The following is a 19,909-nucleotide window of genomic DNA, read 5'->3' on the forward strand; positions in this document are numbered from 1 at the left end:
CTTTAACGTGACTCTTTGGACCTCCGATTCTTCATGTGTCAAATGAATCAATAGGACCATCTGACTACATCAAGCTAATGTTCTTTGAGTCTGGGATTCATTTTTCTAGAGGATCCAACCACGTGGGAGATTACTTTTATTCATCTAGCAGATTAAACTCTTCAGATTCTTAAAGGGGCTTTGTTTCTTCTAATTCACCATCTCCCTTCTTGCACCACTGACCTTGTCGAACAGTTGCTAAAAAAGTAATGTTCCAAGCTAGGGGACTTTTTGGACACAGATTATGAAACTTTAGGTGTGATGTTGGCCAAGCAAAGTGGGTGGTTTTCTTTGTGGAGTATGGTAGGAGAGAAGAGAAAAAAATATCTGCTTTTAATGCATCAGAACTAACCACAAAATAATTGGGCCTGCAGTCTAATCATGCTTTTGTTTATTCACCTCATATAAAAGTCTCTTAAGAATGCATTTGAGCACAATATATAATAATAATACTATAACATACATTGTGAGAAACTTTGGAAAACAATAAAATGTCCACCTGAAATAAGCAGTGTTCATAGACATAGAAACCCATTGGTCATGCACATTTGTGCCATTTCTTGAACTACTGAGTCACAATGCTGAACTGAAAGCATGAAATAGATTTTACAGAGACTGAAGCCAGTCAGAGGTCTAACAAGTGTTATCAGAAGCTTCACATTTGCATAATTTACTATGTCAGTTCACATTTCATTGTAAAATTCACATTGTTTTTATTGTTTTCTTTAGTAATTAATTGGAACATTGACATTCCTGCTTAATGGCAGGCTGGGAAATTTCTCTAAAGTCAGTAGTTTGGGGACTCTCAGAAGAATGATTGGTGAGTTGCTTGTTAAACCAAACGTAGTGTTTCTTGTTAAACTGAAGCCTCAATTATAGTAGAACTCAGTTAAAACTCAACTCATGTGTACAGATTTGAATAGAACAGGGGTAAAAACCATATAGCCCACTGCCCCCACACCCCAGCAAACTATACAAAAGTAAAATCTCAGTAGAAACCATTAGTATCTAATGTGAGAGTCCTGTTTTCAAAGCCAGTTCATGAAGGAGTTGAGCAGTATTAGCAACTCAGACCAGGAAAAGGGCAGACCCAACTGGCGAGGGGGACATCTCTTCAGCAATGTTCAGGTTATATAATAATACACAATACAAAACGTTACAAGAAAAGTTGCAACTCTTAGGCAGAGTCTTCTACACAAATTGAACACCACCATTGGCAGGCAATGTTAGATATATAAATTAATAACTTACAAAACATTACATTATATACATTAAGTAATAAATACACAGTTATAAACAGAAATGGAGGTGTTAGCACAGAAGGCAGTGCAAGAGAAAGACGGCAGCATTAAATTGGAAACAGTGTAACTGGTGTGAGCATGAAGAGGGGAGCAAGAGAACAGGATGGGGATCGTGCAACCCCAGCGGCACAGGGGTTCAGGACCCGACAGGGCAATTGCCTTGTGAAGCTGAATTCTACACAGACTGTTACTGTGAACAAGACAACTACCCATTCCTACCCCTTAGTTTGTTCAACTTTATTCTGTTTACAGCAAAGAAGTGCAATTCTAGAGGGAAAAAAAGTACTGTTCAAAGCAGGCAGACAGAGATCTGTTTTAAGGGCAACTGAGGAGTTGTTTGGGACCATAGGGGAAGGAAGTCGAATGTGGTTAGAAGTGTAGCCTTTCTATTTGCAAAAGTAACTGCAATTGAGTGAAAGATATTGCCCAAGAAAGAAGGAAGACAATTTACTTTCCTTTTTTTTTCCCCTCAGAAAGAGTCAAAAAAGTTTTTGTCAGCTTGTAATGCTTATCTGTGTAGAAGCTGATACTAAATTCTAGGTATTCAACAGGATTTTAAACACGTGAAAATGTTTTACAAAAAAGGCACACGGGGTGGCAGACAAGGGGACAGGTAAGCAGATTTAGAAATGACCTTATTAGTCAGTTCAGTCACCAGAGGGGACAGATGCCCAAAACATAGTGCAGAAAAATCTCTCAGTTTGGTGTCTTCCACTTTCAAGCCATTCGGTCATGATGCACAGTTGGCCTCCAGAACCACAGAAAGCTTCAGCTCTCCACTCAGCTTGCAAGCAAGGCAAGTCAACCGTGGAATTTCCTGAGCCGCTGCTATTTGCTTCACGGTCTTGCATTCTGGCTCCGAACTCAAGTAACTGGAAAGGCCACATGGCCCTTGTCCCGTGCAGGCCTCGGCCCCCATGGCAGGCTGGCCCTACCATACAGCTGGCATGCTCGTCAAGGGTGGAATGTTCATCTCCGCATGAAGAGGGAGATTATGTGTCGATCGGGGACTTGTCTTCTGTGGTGATATCTACCTCAGTCTCTCCCAGAGGATCCCTATTTTCTGGATCGATCACACAGAGCGTCTTTGTGCTGCCAAAATAGCTGTGGCCCTCGCCATCTTTTTCGGGGCCTTCAGAATCCTCCTCTTCGAGGGTTAGTTCAAACTGAAACTTCTCCATCAGACCTTGGCAGTCTCTGTTCTGCTCGTCCAGTGGTGGGGAGGGGCTCTGGGGTATCATGCTCTGATACCAGTTCCTGTTATCTTCTAAAGTATCCAGAATGTCCTGGGCATCAGGCTGCACCAGGTCCGCCCAGGTCTCCCACAAGGGATGGACAATGTAGTCGATGAAGCCCACCTGAAGAAAAATAAAGTTACATCTCTGTTATTGTGATGGGCCCTGGAAAAGCAAGCAAGCTGCCCTGGTTTGCAAGAGGAAAAAGAAAAAAGACACAACAACCCAACAAAGATTAAATAATACCAGATTCTGTTATTTGGGCATTTACTATATGGTACATCCTGCACTGAATGCAATATATGCATTATTGCTCTTAATCCCACAGATTGAGAATGGATATTCACCATTCACAAAGGAAAACTGAGGAGACCCACTGAGGTTCAGTGAGACTCATCGAGGTTCAGAAATATCTTGTCAGAGGTCACAGAGCCAGTAAACGGTGGAGCTGGGACTCTGTCCCAACTTTGTCTGACTCCAAAGCCTGTGTTGGTCTCACTAAAACTAGATTACTTTTCCTCTGACGTGTGCCAAATAAGAAGTCTGGATATAACCCTGGCTGGGAATGGCTTTGTCACTCCTTGGATTCTGTGAGTCATTCTCTGAAGAAGGAAGCCCCTGGTCCACTGAGCTCTGACTCAACATTCTTTCCCTGATAACTTTAAAATATGCCGTGGTTTTAAAACGAAAGGGAGCCAGCCCAGGATGACTCTGGCATGTCTCAAGTCCTGTGGAATGCTTTTGGTTTGTAGACGACGTAGGTAAAACACTTGAAAATACTTCAAGCTCCTAAACAAATAAATATCCCCTCTGTGGACATGTCTGCAATTGTTTTAGATCCAGAGGGCACACCATCATTTCCATTGGGAGAAAGAAGGAAAAAATAAAGACAATTAAGCGGTTCCTTTGCTAGTGTTCCTGTGAAGAAACATGAAGCTTATGGTTCTGTTCTGGTTTACGCAGGGGCTATGCATCCTGCATGTGCTGGCTCTGTGGCCTTATGCTGACCCGTCCACTGTGGGACAAACAGGAAACATTGGGGGTGGGAGCAGGTTGAGAGAAAGAACAGGCACTAGGTGAATGAGGGAATGGAATTCCCCTGTTGTGGTCTGAGGAGCTGGAGAGATGCTGGGTCAGGATCCAGGGGTAGACAAGAAGGGCAACTTCTGTGCACCCATGGGGCATTACATAGCTAACTCTCCACACTGCTGGAAACCTCTTTGTTAATATTCTGGTTTGGGGCCAGTTATTTCATACATCCCAAGTTGTACCATATCAAAGAACCTTAGCCATACATGACTCTTATCTTCCTATTTTCTTTCCTTCCTTCCTCTCTTTCATTCTTTTCTCTGGTGTTTCCCTAGCATTAACAGAATTCACACCAAAGTCAGGGTATCTCTGATCTGTACTGGTTATAAGACCGACTATAGATGATTCAAATATTTCTCTTCCACCCACTCTTCTTTCCTCTCTTTTAATTCTTTACATGTGTTTAAAGGTTTTTAAATACTATTTTCAATGTGTTTTCCAGGGATTTGGGAAAAAAAAAAAAAGCTCACGGCAATGGAGAAAATTCAATCAGCTGAACTACAGTGCAGCCATTTTCTTTCTTCATTTGTTTTGCTCTTGCTAAATGTTCAGCATTTATAAGAAAGGCAGCCTCTAGTTGCTTATTTCCTAGGCTCTGGGGTGAGAGAACACTACAGATCTGAAGAGCACCTAGTCAAAGGTTTCACCACCAGTCTACTCAGATAATGCTCACCAAAGCCCATCTGTGGGAAATGCCACGGTGGATCACAATGTCATGGAAACAGGGAGACCTGTTCACAGTGATGGAGAGTGCTTTGGGTGGAGGACAGTGATGAGCTGGTGAACTGAACCAAGAGGGCAGGTTATTCACCTGACACCCTGCTGTAAGGATATCGATACTTTCTAGTGCTACGTATTTTTCAGCTAGGGGCATCTCCCTGCCTACAGTCTAATGTACCTCCAGCACAGAGGGAGTTTGTAACTAACTTTGGATACAACCAAAAGATCTCAGTCTAGTCTCAGAAGTGTAGAGGCAAACTTGGATCTACAGATCAAAACCACGTCTTTTAAGTTCTGCCCTGACAGGTGGATTCTTTACCACTAGTGCCACCTGGGAAGCCCATGTGTATGTGTGTGTGTGTGTACACACACACACATACACACACACACACACACACACATATATATATAAAATATGCATATTTGGGACACAGGACAGGGCTTTGACCATGAGGCAGAAGAGATATGTGGAAAAGAGATTCGCCACCTCTGGTGATGGTGGCAGTGTGTATGATTCTGGACACTGAAAACAAGGTTCAAGAAACAAGGGTGAAGAGTAGAGGTTCTAGATAAAGACAGAGCTGGGGGAAACCTGGAGGGATGAGATGGCAGCATTCGGTTAACTCAGTTGGATTTGCTATGGTCATAGGTACTGATCTACACTGAGGATACACCATCCAAACTTTGATGGGTTTTCTGAAGACCGCTTTATCTCCTCACTGCGAAATTGAGTGTAATGGAGAAGGCAAATGAGTCACGAGTATAATGAAACTAAATAAGTAGTTGCTTCCTTATAATTTCACACCCACATATATATGTATATATATGCATATATATGCATATGTGTATGTATATGTATATATGCTACTGAGTTGCTCTGTTGTGTTTGACTCTCTGTGGCCCCATGAAATACAGCCCGCCAGGCTCCTCTAACCATGGAACTGTCCAGATAAGAATACTGGAGCAGGTTGCCATTTCCTACTCCAGGGGATCTTCCTGACCTAGGGATTGAACCCATGTCTTTTGTGTCTCCTGCACTGGCAGGTGGATTCTTTACCACTAGTGCTGCTACCTGGGAAGCCCGTGTATGTGTGTGTGTGTGTGTGTGTGTGTGTATACACACACATATACATATATATAATACATATTTTATATAGGTATATTATATATAATATACATATATATATATATTTAAGAGAAAATAGCTAGAAAGAGTCCTCCAGTTCAACCATCAGCAGAGCCTACAGAAACTTTAAAAATCTTATATTAGATACCTGGGATTTTTCCACAGAAGCTGTGTGCTTATCACACATGGGGCTGATCTCCATTCCCCTCTCCCGCTCTTTGTCTCCCTGCTGGAAAAATTCCTCCATGATTCGGTCTGTCCACTGTCGATACAATTCCAGGGACTTGGTGGGGTTACTCAGGTCTGCACAGTGTACCATGTTGCGAAGGACCTGAAATCATCAAGTTTTGAAAATCCCATAAAATTAGGTATAAATACTACCAGAACATCTCATCCCTCTTGTACTAGTACACTTGGTACCAGACCCAAGAACATTTTAGTTGCATTATAATTATGGTGTTTGCACCAAAAAAGCAAGATTACAACGGTGCTGGCCAGAGTTGGTTATTTGCCATTATTAGTGTCCCGAAAGGGAAAATGTGTCTTCTTCTATTGACACTCACTGAATTTAAAAATTGAAAGGGACATGAGAGGTCAGATGCTGCTGCCATAGTTTCTTTTCCTCAGTTTGGAAAAAATGCAAAGAATTACTCAAAGTAGATGTCTTCATATTTTCCACTTGTGGAAAGAGGAGACCAGCTGAGGGCAGTTTGTAACCAAAACAGACCTGACAAAGCTCAAGTCAGTGGGATTTATATCCAAACACGAGCTTTCGGGATCAGCAGGCACGTACACCCTATTACAATGAGATTTTGCTGTTTATTTTTAGAATTAAGCAACTCAATAAGTAGAGTTCTGTTTTTCTTTGTAAATTAGAGGATCAACTTGAATATCCATATCCTTTGCTTGTTCTTAAAATAAGCCTGAAGTTGTAATCGTAACCTAGGACATGCAACTAAGTACTTTTATTTGTTTCCTTTTTTTAATTGTTGTTTCATTTAGTGCAGTGCGGCTTTGTGTTAAATCAAAGGCTTCCATCCAATACCTGAATACGATCAGTATAGTTGTCCAGGAGAAGAACACCCGAACTTGTAACTTTCTTTGTTTCTACCATTGTCTTCAGGTCTGCCAGCAGGCTCATGTGTTTGGACATGTCAGTTGCTAAGACCTGGGGTTAAAAAAAAGAAAAGAAAACTCTCAACAAACTCAGTTTATCAAGGAGAATGAATGCATTTTCTCTTCCCGCAGAAGTAAAAGTAAGTAAGGATCACAGAGAGGCCAAAGTCTCACCATGTCAATAACCATCTTCCTGAGTGTTTGACGTTGCTTCTTGGTGAGATTCTGGAAGATGTCACAGTGTTCTTCTTGGAGCAGTTTGAAACCCACGGCAAGGTGATGGTTTTCCAACACAGACTCATCGTTATACATCAAAGCAAGTTCTGAATCTAGTAAACAAGATTATGATTTAACGAAAAGGGATACAATTCAAACAGTGACATTACCTCAGTATGAAATCAGAGCAAGTTCTCTCCAAATGATTTCAAGAACCAAGACCCTATATGTCATTTTCCCTTAGAGAAACAGTCTCCCTCTAAAAAGAGTCACTTTCTAAAAAAAAAAGCTTCTAGTATATATTAGCATATAAATGTTCTTTTTGGTTAAAAGTTATAGTATTTTTAAAATCCTTTTTCTCTTTTTCACTTCAGTTGAAGAATTTGACATTTTAGGTAAGGGCATTCCCAAGCAATTAAATCCTATTTTTATCTCAGTTTGCAACTTCATGTCTTCACATATTTTGTACTTCGGAAAAGAAAAGACTGAAAATGTCACTAAATTTTATCTGAGGTATTACAATTTTTCACATTATTTCACTTTTTGATATATTTCCCAGCTCTGTCAATTGTGAGTTTTGGATTTTCGAAGAATATAATGGTGTGAGTTTAAATTTTTACTTTATCCAAATAATATAGCTTTTTGAAGTTTTTTATAAATATGGTAACAAAACAATAATTTTTTACAGCAATCTTGATGTCCCATTTTCTGCCCTGCTGCTGCTGCTGCTGCTAAGTCGCTTCAGTCATGTCTGACTCTGTGTGACCCTATAGATGGCAGCCCACCAGGCTCCCCCATCCCTGGGATTCTCAAGGCAAGAACACTGGAGTGGGTTGCCATTTCCTTCTCCAATGCATGAAAGTGAAGAGTGAAAGTGAAGTCACTCAGTTGTGTCCAACTCTTAGCAACCCCATGGACTGTAGCCCACCAGGGTCCTCCATCCATGGGATATTCCAGGCAAAAGTACTGGAGTGGGGTGCCATTGCCTTCTCCGATTTTCTGCCCTAGGGCCCTATAATGCCAGAAACTGCATTATGTGGATACCTAAACTATAGTTTCTAGCCTGCCTTTCACACAGAAAAATCACAGGCATCCTTTGAACAGCGCCATGATCTGTTGTTGAGAACACGGTCATCAAACTCTTGAAGCCACATTTTCTCCTAGTCAAGAATAATAGTCAAGTGATGATAATATGTTACTAGCAGTAGGTGCTATTAGTCATAAACCATTGTTTTAACTGTGCTTTGAGTTACATCTTCAGAAAAGGTGGTGGGAAATGTGAAGTCATTTCAGCACTCTTGCCTCGTTCATCCTGTGATCAACAGCATAGATCTGCAAGCTGGCTTTTATGTATTGTAATGCTGCACATGGCTCTGGCAGAAAGGCCATTTTTCTGTGTGAACTGGCCTATATATGGGATGACTCATGATGCCACAATACACCAGCTGATATAACTCACACAGACAAGCAGCCGCCCAGAGATTATGTTCTTTCAATGGAAAAATGAGGTAAAATAAACAAGGTACCTCATACCTAGTCATTCAAATATTCTGATGATAAAAGATGATAAGGGCTCTTTGACAACAAGTAGCTCCAACATTTCTTAAAACTGTCAGCACTTGATGTTAATCTTGACCACAACAAGATAACAATATTCTCAGAAGAGAAAAGTATTTAGGTTTTCAGCATTTAGAAATGGTGGGGAAAATCATGGGTTTTCATTAGCATGGATACTTAATGTTTTGAGCATGATAAATGCTTCAAGTAGGGCTTGGGATCCTAAGGTTGGACCAACCCTGAAGGTCACTGAAGTCAGACCAATCCATATTACTGACCAGTCCATAATCAAACCTATGCAGTTGGAAGAGAGGGTGGGAGACTTTTAATGACCCAGCCATCCACCCTGAATTGTAGAAGCCTATTCCAGTGCTTTTTCTGGAGTCTTATTTCTATTTGGAGGCTTGCATGCTCAGAGCCAACATTTGGACCTGCTTCCTCTGTAGAAAGGGACACTAGTGGGTCACCATGCTCTCTGTGAGAGCACTGCATAATCCTGAAAATCATTACCACGTTATTCCCAAGCCTTTCCTTGTCCTTACTAGATAATTCCACATCAGGTACTCTTTCCTCACATATTGTATTTTCCAAACGTTGAGTGCTTTTTATGGGTCCCCTCTGACCTTTCCCAAGTTCTCCATGCAGCTCAAAATGATGTTGCTAGACTGGACACAGTATCCAGGAAAGGTCTAACTAGTCTAGTGGAATGGAAGGATGACCTCATTATTACTCTTATTATTATCCATAATGAAAACATTAGGAGGAAAAAAATGAAGCAGTGAATCATACAATTATCTCGAATGACTATTCTAGTGGTGAACTCACTTGTGTTGATGAGAAACTGATTGGAGACTCCAGGATGATCAACGTCATGGATAGCAGCTGCAAAAATGGCAGCCAGAATTTCCAAATCTGTGAAGACGGCCTGTAGAGCAAAATGAGCTCATTGAATTCCGTGTTCCATTAGCCTAGCCTGCTGATTCAGCTTCACACTGAGGTACCCCATTTCATTCATGTGGTTTGTTGATTTACATAATCTCTCAATACACAATTCAATTCAATGTAGATTCTGTCCATCATCACAAGGTCTCTTAATGTGCACATCAAGCCTGCAGGCTGTGGCTCGGGGAATGCTTATAGTAAAAGATCAGGTGGTACCCAATGTTTGTTTCTCGGATAAGTGGTAGGGCAGGATAGTGCTTATGTAACGCAAGCACATACAGGTCAAAGAAGCAAGTCAGACTGGCTCTGCCCAGAGACATAAAAACCTTCGTATGTTTTCAGGCTGAGTAAGGCCAAATTCCAGATTTATAAGACTGCCAATAAGTTGTTTTTTAAAAACTAACCTTGTAGTGTGGTCAGAAGCTTTTGCACTTTTCATTCATACATTCAATAAATACCTATCCACTCAGTGATTACTCTCGACAGAATATGAGAACATTTCTAATAAGTGAGACCTGATGCCCAGTACTCAACTCCTGTGAGCATCCTTTGCCCCACCTGTACACAATGATTTAAACCTAGTATTTATTTAGGTATAACTTGCTTCTGGCTAAAATGTCTTCCTCTGGCTGAAATGTCTTTCATCATCCTTTGGGGTTACTTACATCTCTGATCCTTCAAATCAAATTATGCACACACACATTTAACTCTTCCTTCTCTAAACATCTGTGGCACTCACAATCAATTTCTAGCCACACAGTGGTGGTGGTTTAGTTGCTAAGTTGTGTCCAATACTTGTGACCCCACGGACTGTAGCCTGCCAGTCTCCTCTGTCCATGGGATTTCCCAGGCAAGAATATTGGGGATCTTCCTAACCTAGGGATTGAACCCAGATTGCCTGTATTGCAGGCAGATTCTTTGCTGACTGAGCCACCAGGGAAGCCCCAGCCACATAGTAGTAACAGCGATAGATAGTTGATAAACAGTGTTGTCCCACCGTGTGATACTTACACGGACATAAAAATAATATTGTTTTTTCCTTCAGGGAAATAAAACAGTCTTAACTTCTTGAATTTCATTTATCAGAATATATGGAATCCAAGCAATAGAGCAGGGGTCAATTTAATCTTTCTTCACCCTCCAAGCTGAACCTGCAAAAGTGGTCTGGGCTAGGGCATAGACAGTCTCTTCCTGGGTGAGCCTGCACATTGTGGAAATACCTAACCATCACTGCCATCTGTCAAGGGAGAGTATGGCCTGCTGGACCCCCTGGGCTGCATATATTGATATATACAAATGTACTGTCAGTGAGGGAAGCAGCCACAGCCACCTTCTAGAAAGATATCAGACAAGATGGAATGTTATCTCTATTTGCTTCAGCATTATTAAATCCTCAGTTCTAGATTTTCAGTTACTTTTCCTTCAATACATAGAATCAGTTTTATGAACTCTTAGGAGAATAAGCCTATGGATGCTTATTATTAATAGGAACTGTATGCTTAGTCACTCAGTTGTGTCTGATTCTCTGTGACCCCATGGACTGTAATTGACTAGGCTCCTCTGTCTATGGGGATTCTCCAGAAGAATACTGGAGTGGGTTGCCATGCCCTCCTCCAGGGAATCTTCCCAACCCAGGGATCGAACCCAGACTCCCATATTGCAGGCAGATTCTTCACTGTCTGAGCCACTAGGGAAGCCCGATAGGAACTATTGGTAACATTTTATATTATATTTCTGTGCTCTCTCTCACAGTGCCTGGGATAGTGTGGCAGCAATTCAGATCAGCACATACAGACTATACACTAGATGTCAAACTAGACACTTATTAGGTACTGGAGACACAATGAAAAATAAAGCTCCCTGTTACCAGCTTGATAATTAAATATTTTTTCAAATGTAAAAGAGGCAAAGGAAAGGCTACTCTAATACCAGAAAGCAAGTAGAAATGTCCTCCACTTATATTAATAACCTGATTGATACATGTTATACATAATATAAAGAGCCAGTTCAAGTATGTACAATCACCTAATTACATTATTTCTCTAAATATATCATATCTTCTATGGTACTTTTTAAAGAGGACGGGCAAGGTATGCAAACCAGATCATAACTACTCACATCTAAAGCTGGCGTAGAAAGAAGAACATGGGTTGACTGGGCCACATCAGCAGCATGTAGGCTGTTATGGTACGCCACATCTGCATGGTAATGGTCTTCCAAAGTCATCATGTAGGTAACAAAGGTGTCAGATGAGATTTTGAATGTCTTCAGGAGGTCTCTTTCCTGTATAACAAAATGGGATAAAAAATAAATAAGTGGATGTCCAAAGATGAAGAAAAGCCAAATCAGAAAGGTAAACTGGGATGGGAAAAAAACCATAAAGAAGATCCAATTGGATAACCAACATTCACTCCTATTTACTCACCTGGAATATGGCATACATGATGCATGTTAGGGGCCTATTATGTGAATATCCAGCTACATTGAAGATGTTAAGGCCCCATTTGTTCAGGTCTTCCAGCTCCTGTCATCAAAATGAGAGAAATTTAGAAATAAAAACACTTTTGTTAGCAGGCCTCAGCATTTTCATTTATTTTGGGGGCACGAGTTGACTCAGTCTATAGAGTATCTATTTAGTGTTCCAGTTACATGAACATTTGAAAATGGAATGGTCTGGGAGGTTGGGTGTCCTCTTCATGTTAGTTACACGCTTTTGTATATATTTTTCAGAAGAGGGAGAGTGTGTGTATATTTGTAAATCTGGCTGCTGGCCTATAATTTTTCTGCCATGTCAGTCCTCAACCAATGTTGCTTTCAGAAGTAGGTACAAGTGATTAGAGGTCATCCTAGCCCTATTTCCCTGTAGCTCCCCTTCTCTGCTCACTGGTCCATCAGTAACAACTAGAAAACAATCTCAGCTAGAAAACTCCTCTGCCCTTTGCTAATTATCACTGAGAACCAGGTCAAGGAGACTTAGCTGCTAGAATGTACGTGAATCAACCCTAATTTAGTGTAAAAGGTCATGAAGATGCTAGTCACCCATTATCTCCTAGAGCTTCTGGGCTACAGAAAGACCTGGAAGAAACATCATTCCATCCTGTGTTGTGGGATTATTCCAAGATTATCTGATTAAAGGAGCAATTTATTCTATTATTAATTATTGCCCAGAGTAAGTGATACAGGGGGAGGAGGGTTTGGCAACCCACTCCAGTATTCTTGCCTGGAGAATCCCATCGACAGAGGAGCTCTGGTGGGCTAAAGTCCAAAGGGCTACAGAGTCAGACATGACTGAAGTGACTTAGCATGCACACACTAGGAATACAGGCTCTCCGTAGAGTCTTGGCCTGATATGTAATCAGCCTTCCGCTAATGACATCTTTCAGCTGCCGCCTCACTGAATGTACATTTGATCTCATTTCATATTCTCACAAGGCTGAAAAGTCACCTTGCACAGCCTCCGAGAAGAGGAATGAATTCTTTCTGAGCCTTCCTCTACTACTAGGGTTAGGGCTCAAGAGTCAATGCTGTCAATTTCTCTCATTTCTTCTCCAGTTCTGCCAATCAGTACATATTTTCTTACTGATCCTTTGCATACAGTCTCTGAAATATCCTTTGGGATAATTCAGTCCTGCCTACTGCCCTTACCTTGGATTCTCCTAATACGTGTTCAACAGGATTCTCCATTCGTGAGTTAATGAACCCAATTTAGGTCAAAATCTGGTCTTTTGGCATAAAAAAAGGGTCTTTAACTAGGTGTATCGCAATGGAAAAACAGGGCACATCAGCCTCATCATACTATTTAATAATAAAGCAAAAGCGACCACTATCATTTTCTAATAGGTTTTGGGCATCTGTCTGCTGTAAAGTAGCGCCACATGTGCACACACCCAGCTTGTACACACCTTGGCTAGATGATCTTCATTTTCCGTGTTGACTCCAAAGCGTGAGATGCTTGTATTATTTAAGCTTGAACTATGCATCAGTTTTTTCACTCCGCTTATTTGTGTCATGAGCTGTTGCTTTTTCTTTTTCTCCCTGTCTTTCTGGGTGGGAGATGGAATCTCCACGTCATTCTGTTTGTCTGCAATAACAAAAAAAAAAAAATAGGTTTTTCAGTCCCTGAGTGCCAATGAGAACCCCTGTGTGCCAGTGAAAACCCATTACAATATTCAAAACAACTTCTAATGGTCTGTCATGGATAGCACACCTTAGGAAGGGCTATCCTAGCATTATCTCAGTTGACCTCCAGGACAATCCTGTGATAGGTGATTTAATCTCTAAAGCAGCCAACTGAGGTCCAGAGGAGCTAAATCACTTGTTCAAGAATGGCAGTTGGAACTCAATCCCAGGTCTTCTGTTTGCAGGGTGATTTGGGGGAATTACACTCATACATTTTCAAGGTGTGACATCAACATTTATATGTAAATTTCTCATTAAAATGAATAACTTGTCTGTGTATATAATCAAAAATGTTCATGTAGCCAAGCCCAGGTTAATAAAAACATGCTTTATGTTTTGCTCACTTTATTATATTTGTATTTATTTTTTTAATTTAAAAGATCCATATAACTGTAGCTAGGTTCAGTTTAGATGAGTGGCATATATATTAGAAAAATGAATGGTTTATAATCTTTGAATGATTACTTTAAAGCTTTGGTTTATTACCATTTGAGGTTTAGACAAAGACTATACTTTCAGTATTATTTCATACCTTGCGTCTAGGAATCCCATGAATAATAACAATGCCTCTCATTTGTAACAGGCATTACATTTATTAAAATATGCATATTAAATATTTATAATCATCTCATTTAATCTTTTAAAAAATTCTGCTACAACAAGATAATAGCAGAGCTAGGGTTAGTGAGCGGAGAAGGCAATGGCACCCCACTCCAGTACTCTTGCCTGGAAAATCCTATGGATGGAGGGGCCTGGTAGGCTGCAGTCCATGGGGTCACTGAGAGTCGGACACGACTGAGCGACTTCCTTTTCACTTTTCACTTTCATGCATTGGAGAAGGAAACGGCAACCCACTCCAGTGTTCTTGCCTGGAGAATCCCAGGGATGGGGGAGCCTGGTGGGCTGCCGTCTATGGGGTCTCACAGAGTCGGACATGACTGAAGCGACTTAGCAGCAGCAGCAGCAGCAGCAGCAGCGGGGTTAGTGAGAGAAACATATCTACATGCTCAAAAGCTCTTTCTTCTATATCATGAGATTAAAACATCAGCAATCAAATATTCTATTTCACTTCACAGGGGGATGGATGGATCCTGAGAGTTCTTCAAAACGCATCAACTCTCAGGCCGCAGATATGCCTGTGGGTGCACCGAGGCTATCATTTATTAAAGTGCTCGACAGCTACGTCACTGAACTAAATGAGACCCTGTGGCTGAAAGAGTTAATGCAGCTTCCAAAAGTTCCTACATTTATCTCTACTTGTTTCAGCGAAAATGAATCCAAAGACAACTTCCCCATTTGAAAATGACACGTTTCCAGATGGCCTGCCGGGATCTAGATGATTTGCTCTCAACTCTGGCAGCTGATGACATAGTCACATGTTCTCCCTAGAGACCTCCGCCTGCTCACAGGACCCTGTGGACAACTCATCAAAGCAAAGCGAGCCCCGAGACAGATGCGGAAGCAGCTGTTCTGGACCCTGGGCACCTGGCTGCAGGGCTGGAGCAAGGGTTTTCTCTATCCCTGGAATCTCAGTGCTGTCTCTGGGTGTCCCCCACCTCCTCGATTCATCAGCCTATGACTCTACTTTAGGGAAGAATTTTAGTGGTCATCTTGATTAGTTTGGGGGTTTCCAGCATGGTTCAGCATCACCCAGGGAACTTTTGAAAAATACAGACTTATGAGCCCCACCCAGTCCTACTGAACCAATTTTTTAAAAAAAAGCTGTCCAAGTGACTCTGATGGTCAGAGCCAGGTTTGGGAACCAATAATAATCCCACACACTCATTTTTCAGATGAAGTCAGCAACTTTCCCAAGCTCAAAGGGCAATTTATTCAACAGATATTTATTTTGCAATTACCTTGTTCCAGACAGTGATTTAATAGCATAGAACCCAGGCCCCTTAAGGTTCCCGTTAAAATCTCTTTCTGGTCTCTCAGTCTTTGGCACAAAACTATATTGGCATTATTTTTGAATTTACTTTTCTCCCTGTCACCTCACTCCTAATAATGACTACTTTTGCTAAAAGGCCACTATAACCCCTGCCTCTCCTAATGTCATTCTTTACCATTCTGGTTAAAGAAGCTGTTGGATTCTTCTGTGCCAATGCAGACACAAAAATCTGTAGTGAAACTAGCAGCTTTTTCTCTGTGTTTAATTAAAGATTCCCTGCAACAGGGAGTCATTGAGCCAAACCACTACTCTGTCTGGGATGTTACAATAAAGAAGAAACCCATTACCTGCAGAGAATGCCATTTTGACATTAATGGGTGTTTCCCTATGCAGGCATTGGAACAACTGATGGGTTTCCCTACTCTGAATTTCCTGTTAAATGCTTAGCCAGCGCCATACGGAAATAACCTGAAACATACACTCAAAGAATCATAATAAACAGTTTGTGAATTTACGTTTATAGAATGATCAGACTACAATGGGGAAACAGTGGAACTGTACAAAATAAATAAGGAAATAAACAGAAGCAAGAAATGGTCACATCAAAACTCTGATAATGACATCATTGGAGGTGCTTTCTTGGCTAGGTTGCAGCATTTAATCCTGCAAAATTCCTAAATTCTTTTTCAAGATTTTCAAGATGTAGGAAAGATTTTCAATCCCCTGACAGTAAGTCGGGGATCTAAAGGGGTGACTTTGCTCTGTTTGTAGCAATACTAACTAAATTGTAATATCACATCTAAAGATCTTGCTTTAATCTATGCTCCTACCCCCTGAGTCCTTACTTCCTCCTGTACCAGCAACTTGAGCCCATTATCCTATATCACCATCACAGAGTGTCTGCACTGATTGTCTCTCACCTGCCTTTCAGCCTGTCTATCTGAATACCATCCTCTTAAATGAAACACACAAGTTTCACAGAGCCCTGCAATGGGGGATTTCCCTCTGTCCTGGATGACATATTGTAACTTTCAGTGACTCTTACTGTGATATTGCTCTTCAAGTTTAACTGTAATCAATAAGGTCTTATCATTTTATACTCTTGGAGCTGTGCTCTAAGAGCCTTTTATATTACTGGAAGTTGTTAATAAAATGTTTTATTGTTAGGTACAGCAATCCTGATTCCCAAAGACTTTTCCCCAAAGAATACATCTATTACTTAAAGGCGATTTTCTTCTATATGTTCTGACAGCCTAATAGCCTTCTTTCCCAAAGAAGTATTTAGATTTAGATTCATCAGCTACCTCAGTTGTAAAATGGGAATACTGGAGTAGATGACATCCTCAGTCATCTCAGTAAATAGACAGGTATTTAGATTTAGGAGTCAAGAGAGCAAAGTCCTAATTCTGACCCTAGAACATTTTAGCCAACAAATTAATTTGGTCAAGCTAAGTTGCCTTCTGTTCCTCAGTTCTCTTTCTTGGCAAATAAGGAAACTAGATGAAGCCATTAAAGTCCCTTTCAGATCTGACATTTTATGAAGAAGATTTCATAGTCCTCCAGGAATACCCAGCATGCTCACAGGACAGAAAGTAGAGTTCCATGTCTTGCACTTGCTATTTGGAAACAAGGTTTGTTTGTTTGCTTTTGAATATTATCAAACTATAAGCCTACAATCCATTCCAGAGAGTCTGGGTTGCCAGGTTTGTCTTAGTAAAATGATAAACTCCGTCCATACCAGAGTCACAGAAAGTTAGAGCTGGAATGGACTGAGGATGCCATCTACTCCAGTATTCCCATTTTACAACTGAGGTAGCTGATGAATCTTTTGCTTATATGATGGACTTTTTTCTCCCTAAATTTTCTGAAGAATATTTAAAATTTTTATCCGTCTGTCTAGTTTGATCAGGTCTACCTTGTACACGCACACATTCATGTATACAAATGCACACAAACACATGCTCACACTCAAAACCCTCCAAATGCTAGGTGTGTACGGACTGAGATTCTAACAGCCTTCCTCAAACAACCTGCTCTTGGTAATTTAATTTTGGAATAAAGAGAAGCCAGATGATAGGCTTTCCTCAAGATATACACTTCAATAGCAAATGAAATATTCCACAGAATTGACAATTCTTAATTCTTGAGATGCAGTGTTGAGACTGAGAACTCATTTTTATTATCTTCTCAGCTTTCTCACTTGATAGCCTTCGATGCTAAAATAAGAATAATTGGTATACTAAAATATTCTCATGGTCCTTGGTAAGCCATTAGTGAAAGAGGGGACAAGTAAAGAGGACTGCTTAGGTGCAACCTTGGGTGATGACAGGCTCAGAGACTTCCTGCAGCTTTACTCCAGTGCTCAGATTCTTTTTTGACAAGACAGACAAGCCTTGGTATCTTAACATGCAATGTTTACAAAAACAAAAATGAGTTCTTGCATCTATTAATTTTATTCTCCTTTACCATAGTCATTAACCTGTAAAATGTCCCTAAAACGGCCCCTAGGTTATGAAAAATGATTGGGTGTTTCATAGAGCAGAGCATATTTAAAATGGACAGGAGAAGATGCCTGTCTTCAAAGGAATAAAGTGGGAATAATGGAGAAGATAAGGATAAGTATATAATGCTTTCTGTTCGATTAGATTCTAGCTCCTCTTGGAACTAGGCTACATGAAAAAATCTTTTCTTTGTTCTCTGACAAAGGTTGTTGCAACTGCCGCTGAGGAAAACCAGGTGCTGCAGATACCCACATACTGGAAATAGTTGGAAAGGCACTTGTCAATCACGTCAGTGCCCACTGGCCACAGAGAAGTGCTGTGAGCTTTGTATTAGGCTGATCGAAGATTGATCTGCTGATAGCAGGAACTGCTTTGGTGTTAGGGAAATAAAAATGTTTTTTTAAAATAAAACCAGAAGAGGTATGTGTTTCCATAAGATGTCCAGGCAAATGTTCATTGATGTAAGGATATGTAGCAATGCCAAAAAGAGAGGTGTAATGTTCAGCTGTAAGGATAGGTCATTTCCCTGGAAAATGGAATTCTGCTAAACAAGCATAGTGCAGTGATAATTGAAAGTCAACAGGATCAGAGTCTAAATGCTACCCATTCACTTTGAAGTACAGATTGGCAGATCCTGCAGGCCTGATATAAGAAAAATATGCAATGGAATGGCTTTAAACACAAGATTAGAAATTCCTAGTAATCAAACAGGATGCATGACAGTAGTCACTAGGCATGGCTGCAAACCCTTCCTGTCAGTGCCATGTTTTAAATACTAGCAATGTGAAGGCAGAGGATAAAAGGTAAGTATGAAATCAGGGAGATAAGCATGCTGCTTGCAGAAGGCCACCTCTTTCAGAGAGGTGATGATTCTTTCTGCCCTCTTCCAATTTATCTTTAAGAAATACCTTAGCAAAGCAATAGTCAGTTTCCAAAGCCTGTTATCATGGGTCAAATCACCTTTTGCTCAAAGCCCAGTTATTGGAAGAATTGAAAGAATAGCACATCAGAGGAGCTAATTGGAATTGTCCCTAAGGTTTGGATGATCACAGCCCCCCACTCCCACCCTTTCAGAGGTCTTGACAGAGACCAAGGTGGGTGGGTAGATAAAGAGTGGCCTGAGGTCTATATAAATTCAACTAGCCCATAATAACCTTCTCTCTTTGACGGATATTTTAATTCGTTTTTTAAAACAAAACCTTCTTTCTTTTCTTTCTTTTTTTTACCTTAAAGGTTGTCTTCAGTTCTTATTTTAAATGGATTTGCTTTTCTGTGACTTAACCCAATTCCAAACTCACATAGTAATATTCCCAGATAGGTTGCAGAAATTAATACTAAAAAGTATTCAGTTGTGGAACAGTTTTCTTGGTGAATATCTTACCTAAGAAAGTATTTGAAATGTATTCAGACACCTGGTTCCCTGATCGGCTCATTTCTGAAAGGTGTGTCAGCTCCCGGTTCAGCATTCTTTTGAACTGTTTATAAAGAACAAAAATGTATTAACCACCCAAAAAATGGCAAATTATTATTTTAGATGCTTCCAACTTTATTAAGAACCAAGAGATTGGGTAAGTAGATGTCATTAGATAAATAACTCTGTTTCTACAAAATACAATATCCCCTTAATGTGAAATTGTTCCAACGTCACCTTAGAAAAAAGAGGTTTTCTCAGGATGTCTTAGAATTAACATCTGATTTCTTTTGAAGATGTAAACACAGGAAAAGGAATTTTAATAGAAGTTAAGATAATTTCACTTAAAAATGTAATCACATTTTAAAATATATTTATTGAAAATTAACTTTAAAATATAACTTAATAACCTATACAGTAAGAGGCAATTAAATGTGAAAAATTTAAGGGAGAAGAAAAGCATCCTTAAAAACAGAGATGAGTAAAAAGAACAGGGTTAAAATACAGCACAATCTGTTTAAATACAATGTAATATAACATGTCCTTGCTTCACAATAAGCCGCCTCAGCAGGCTAAGTGATAACAC

At 40.3% G+C, this 19,909-nt stretch overlaps 1 protein-coding gene across 3 annotated transcripts in view; it reads right to left on the reverse strand.

Moving 5' to 3' along the window:
- Nucleotides 1-413: 413 nt before the first annotated feature.
- The window catches only part of PDE4B (phosphodiesterase 4B), a 546,831-nt gene continuing 527,335 nt past the window's right edge, over nucleotides 414-19,909 (reverse strand). For all 3 annotated transcript variants that reach the window (XM_061411703.1, XM_061411704.1, XM_061411706.1), the window contains 9 exons: nucleotides 19,294-19,387; nucleotides 13,244-13,422; nucleotides 11,767-11,865; nucleotides 11,460-11,624; nucleotides 9,225-9,324; nucleotides 6,801-6,955; nucleotides 6,556-6,678; nucleotides 5,659-5,841; nucleotides 414-2,698 (listed from right to left, as the gene is read on the reverse strand). In XM_061411703.1, coding sequence (XP_061267687.1) covers nucleotides 2,333-2,698; nucleotides 5,659-5,841; nucleotides 6,556-6,678; nucleotides 6,801-6,955; nucleotides 9,225-9,324; nucleotides 11,460-11,624; nucleotides 11,767-11,865; nucleotides 13,244-13,422; nucleotides 19,294-19,387 — 1,464 coding nt within the window. In that variant the 3' untranslated portion in view covers nucleotides 414-2,332. The remainder of the gene's footprint in view (nucleotides 2,699-5,658; nucleotides 5,842-6,555; nucleotides 6,679-6,800; nucleotides 6,956-9,224; nucleotides 9,325-11,459; nucleotides 11,625-11,766; nucleotides 11,866-13,243; nucleotides 13,423-19,293; nucleotides 19,388-19,909) is intronic.

The sequence above is a fragment of the Bos javanicus genome, chromosome 3, assembly GCF_032452875.1.
Source record: "Bos javanicus breed banteng chromosome 3, ARS-OSU_banteng_1.0, whole genome shotgun sequence".
Classification (NCBI taxonomy): domain Eukaryota; kingdom Metazoa; phylum Chordata; class Mammalia; order Artiodactyla; family Bovidae; genus Bos; species Bos javanicus.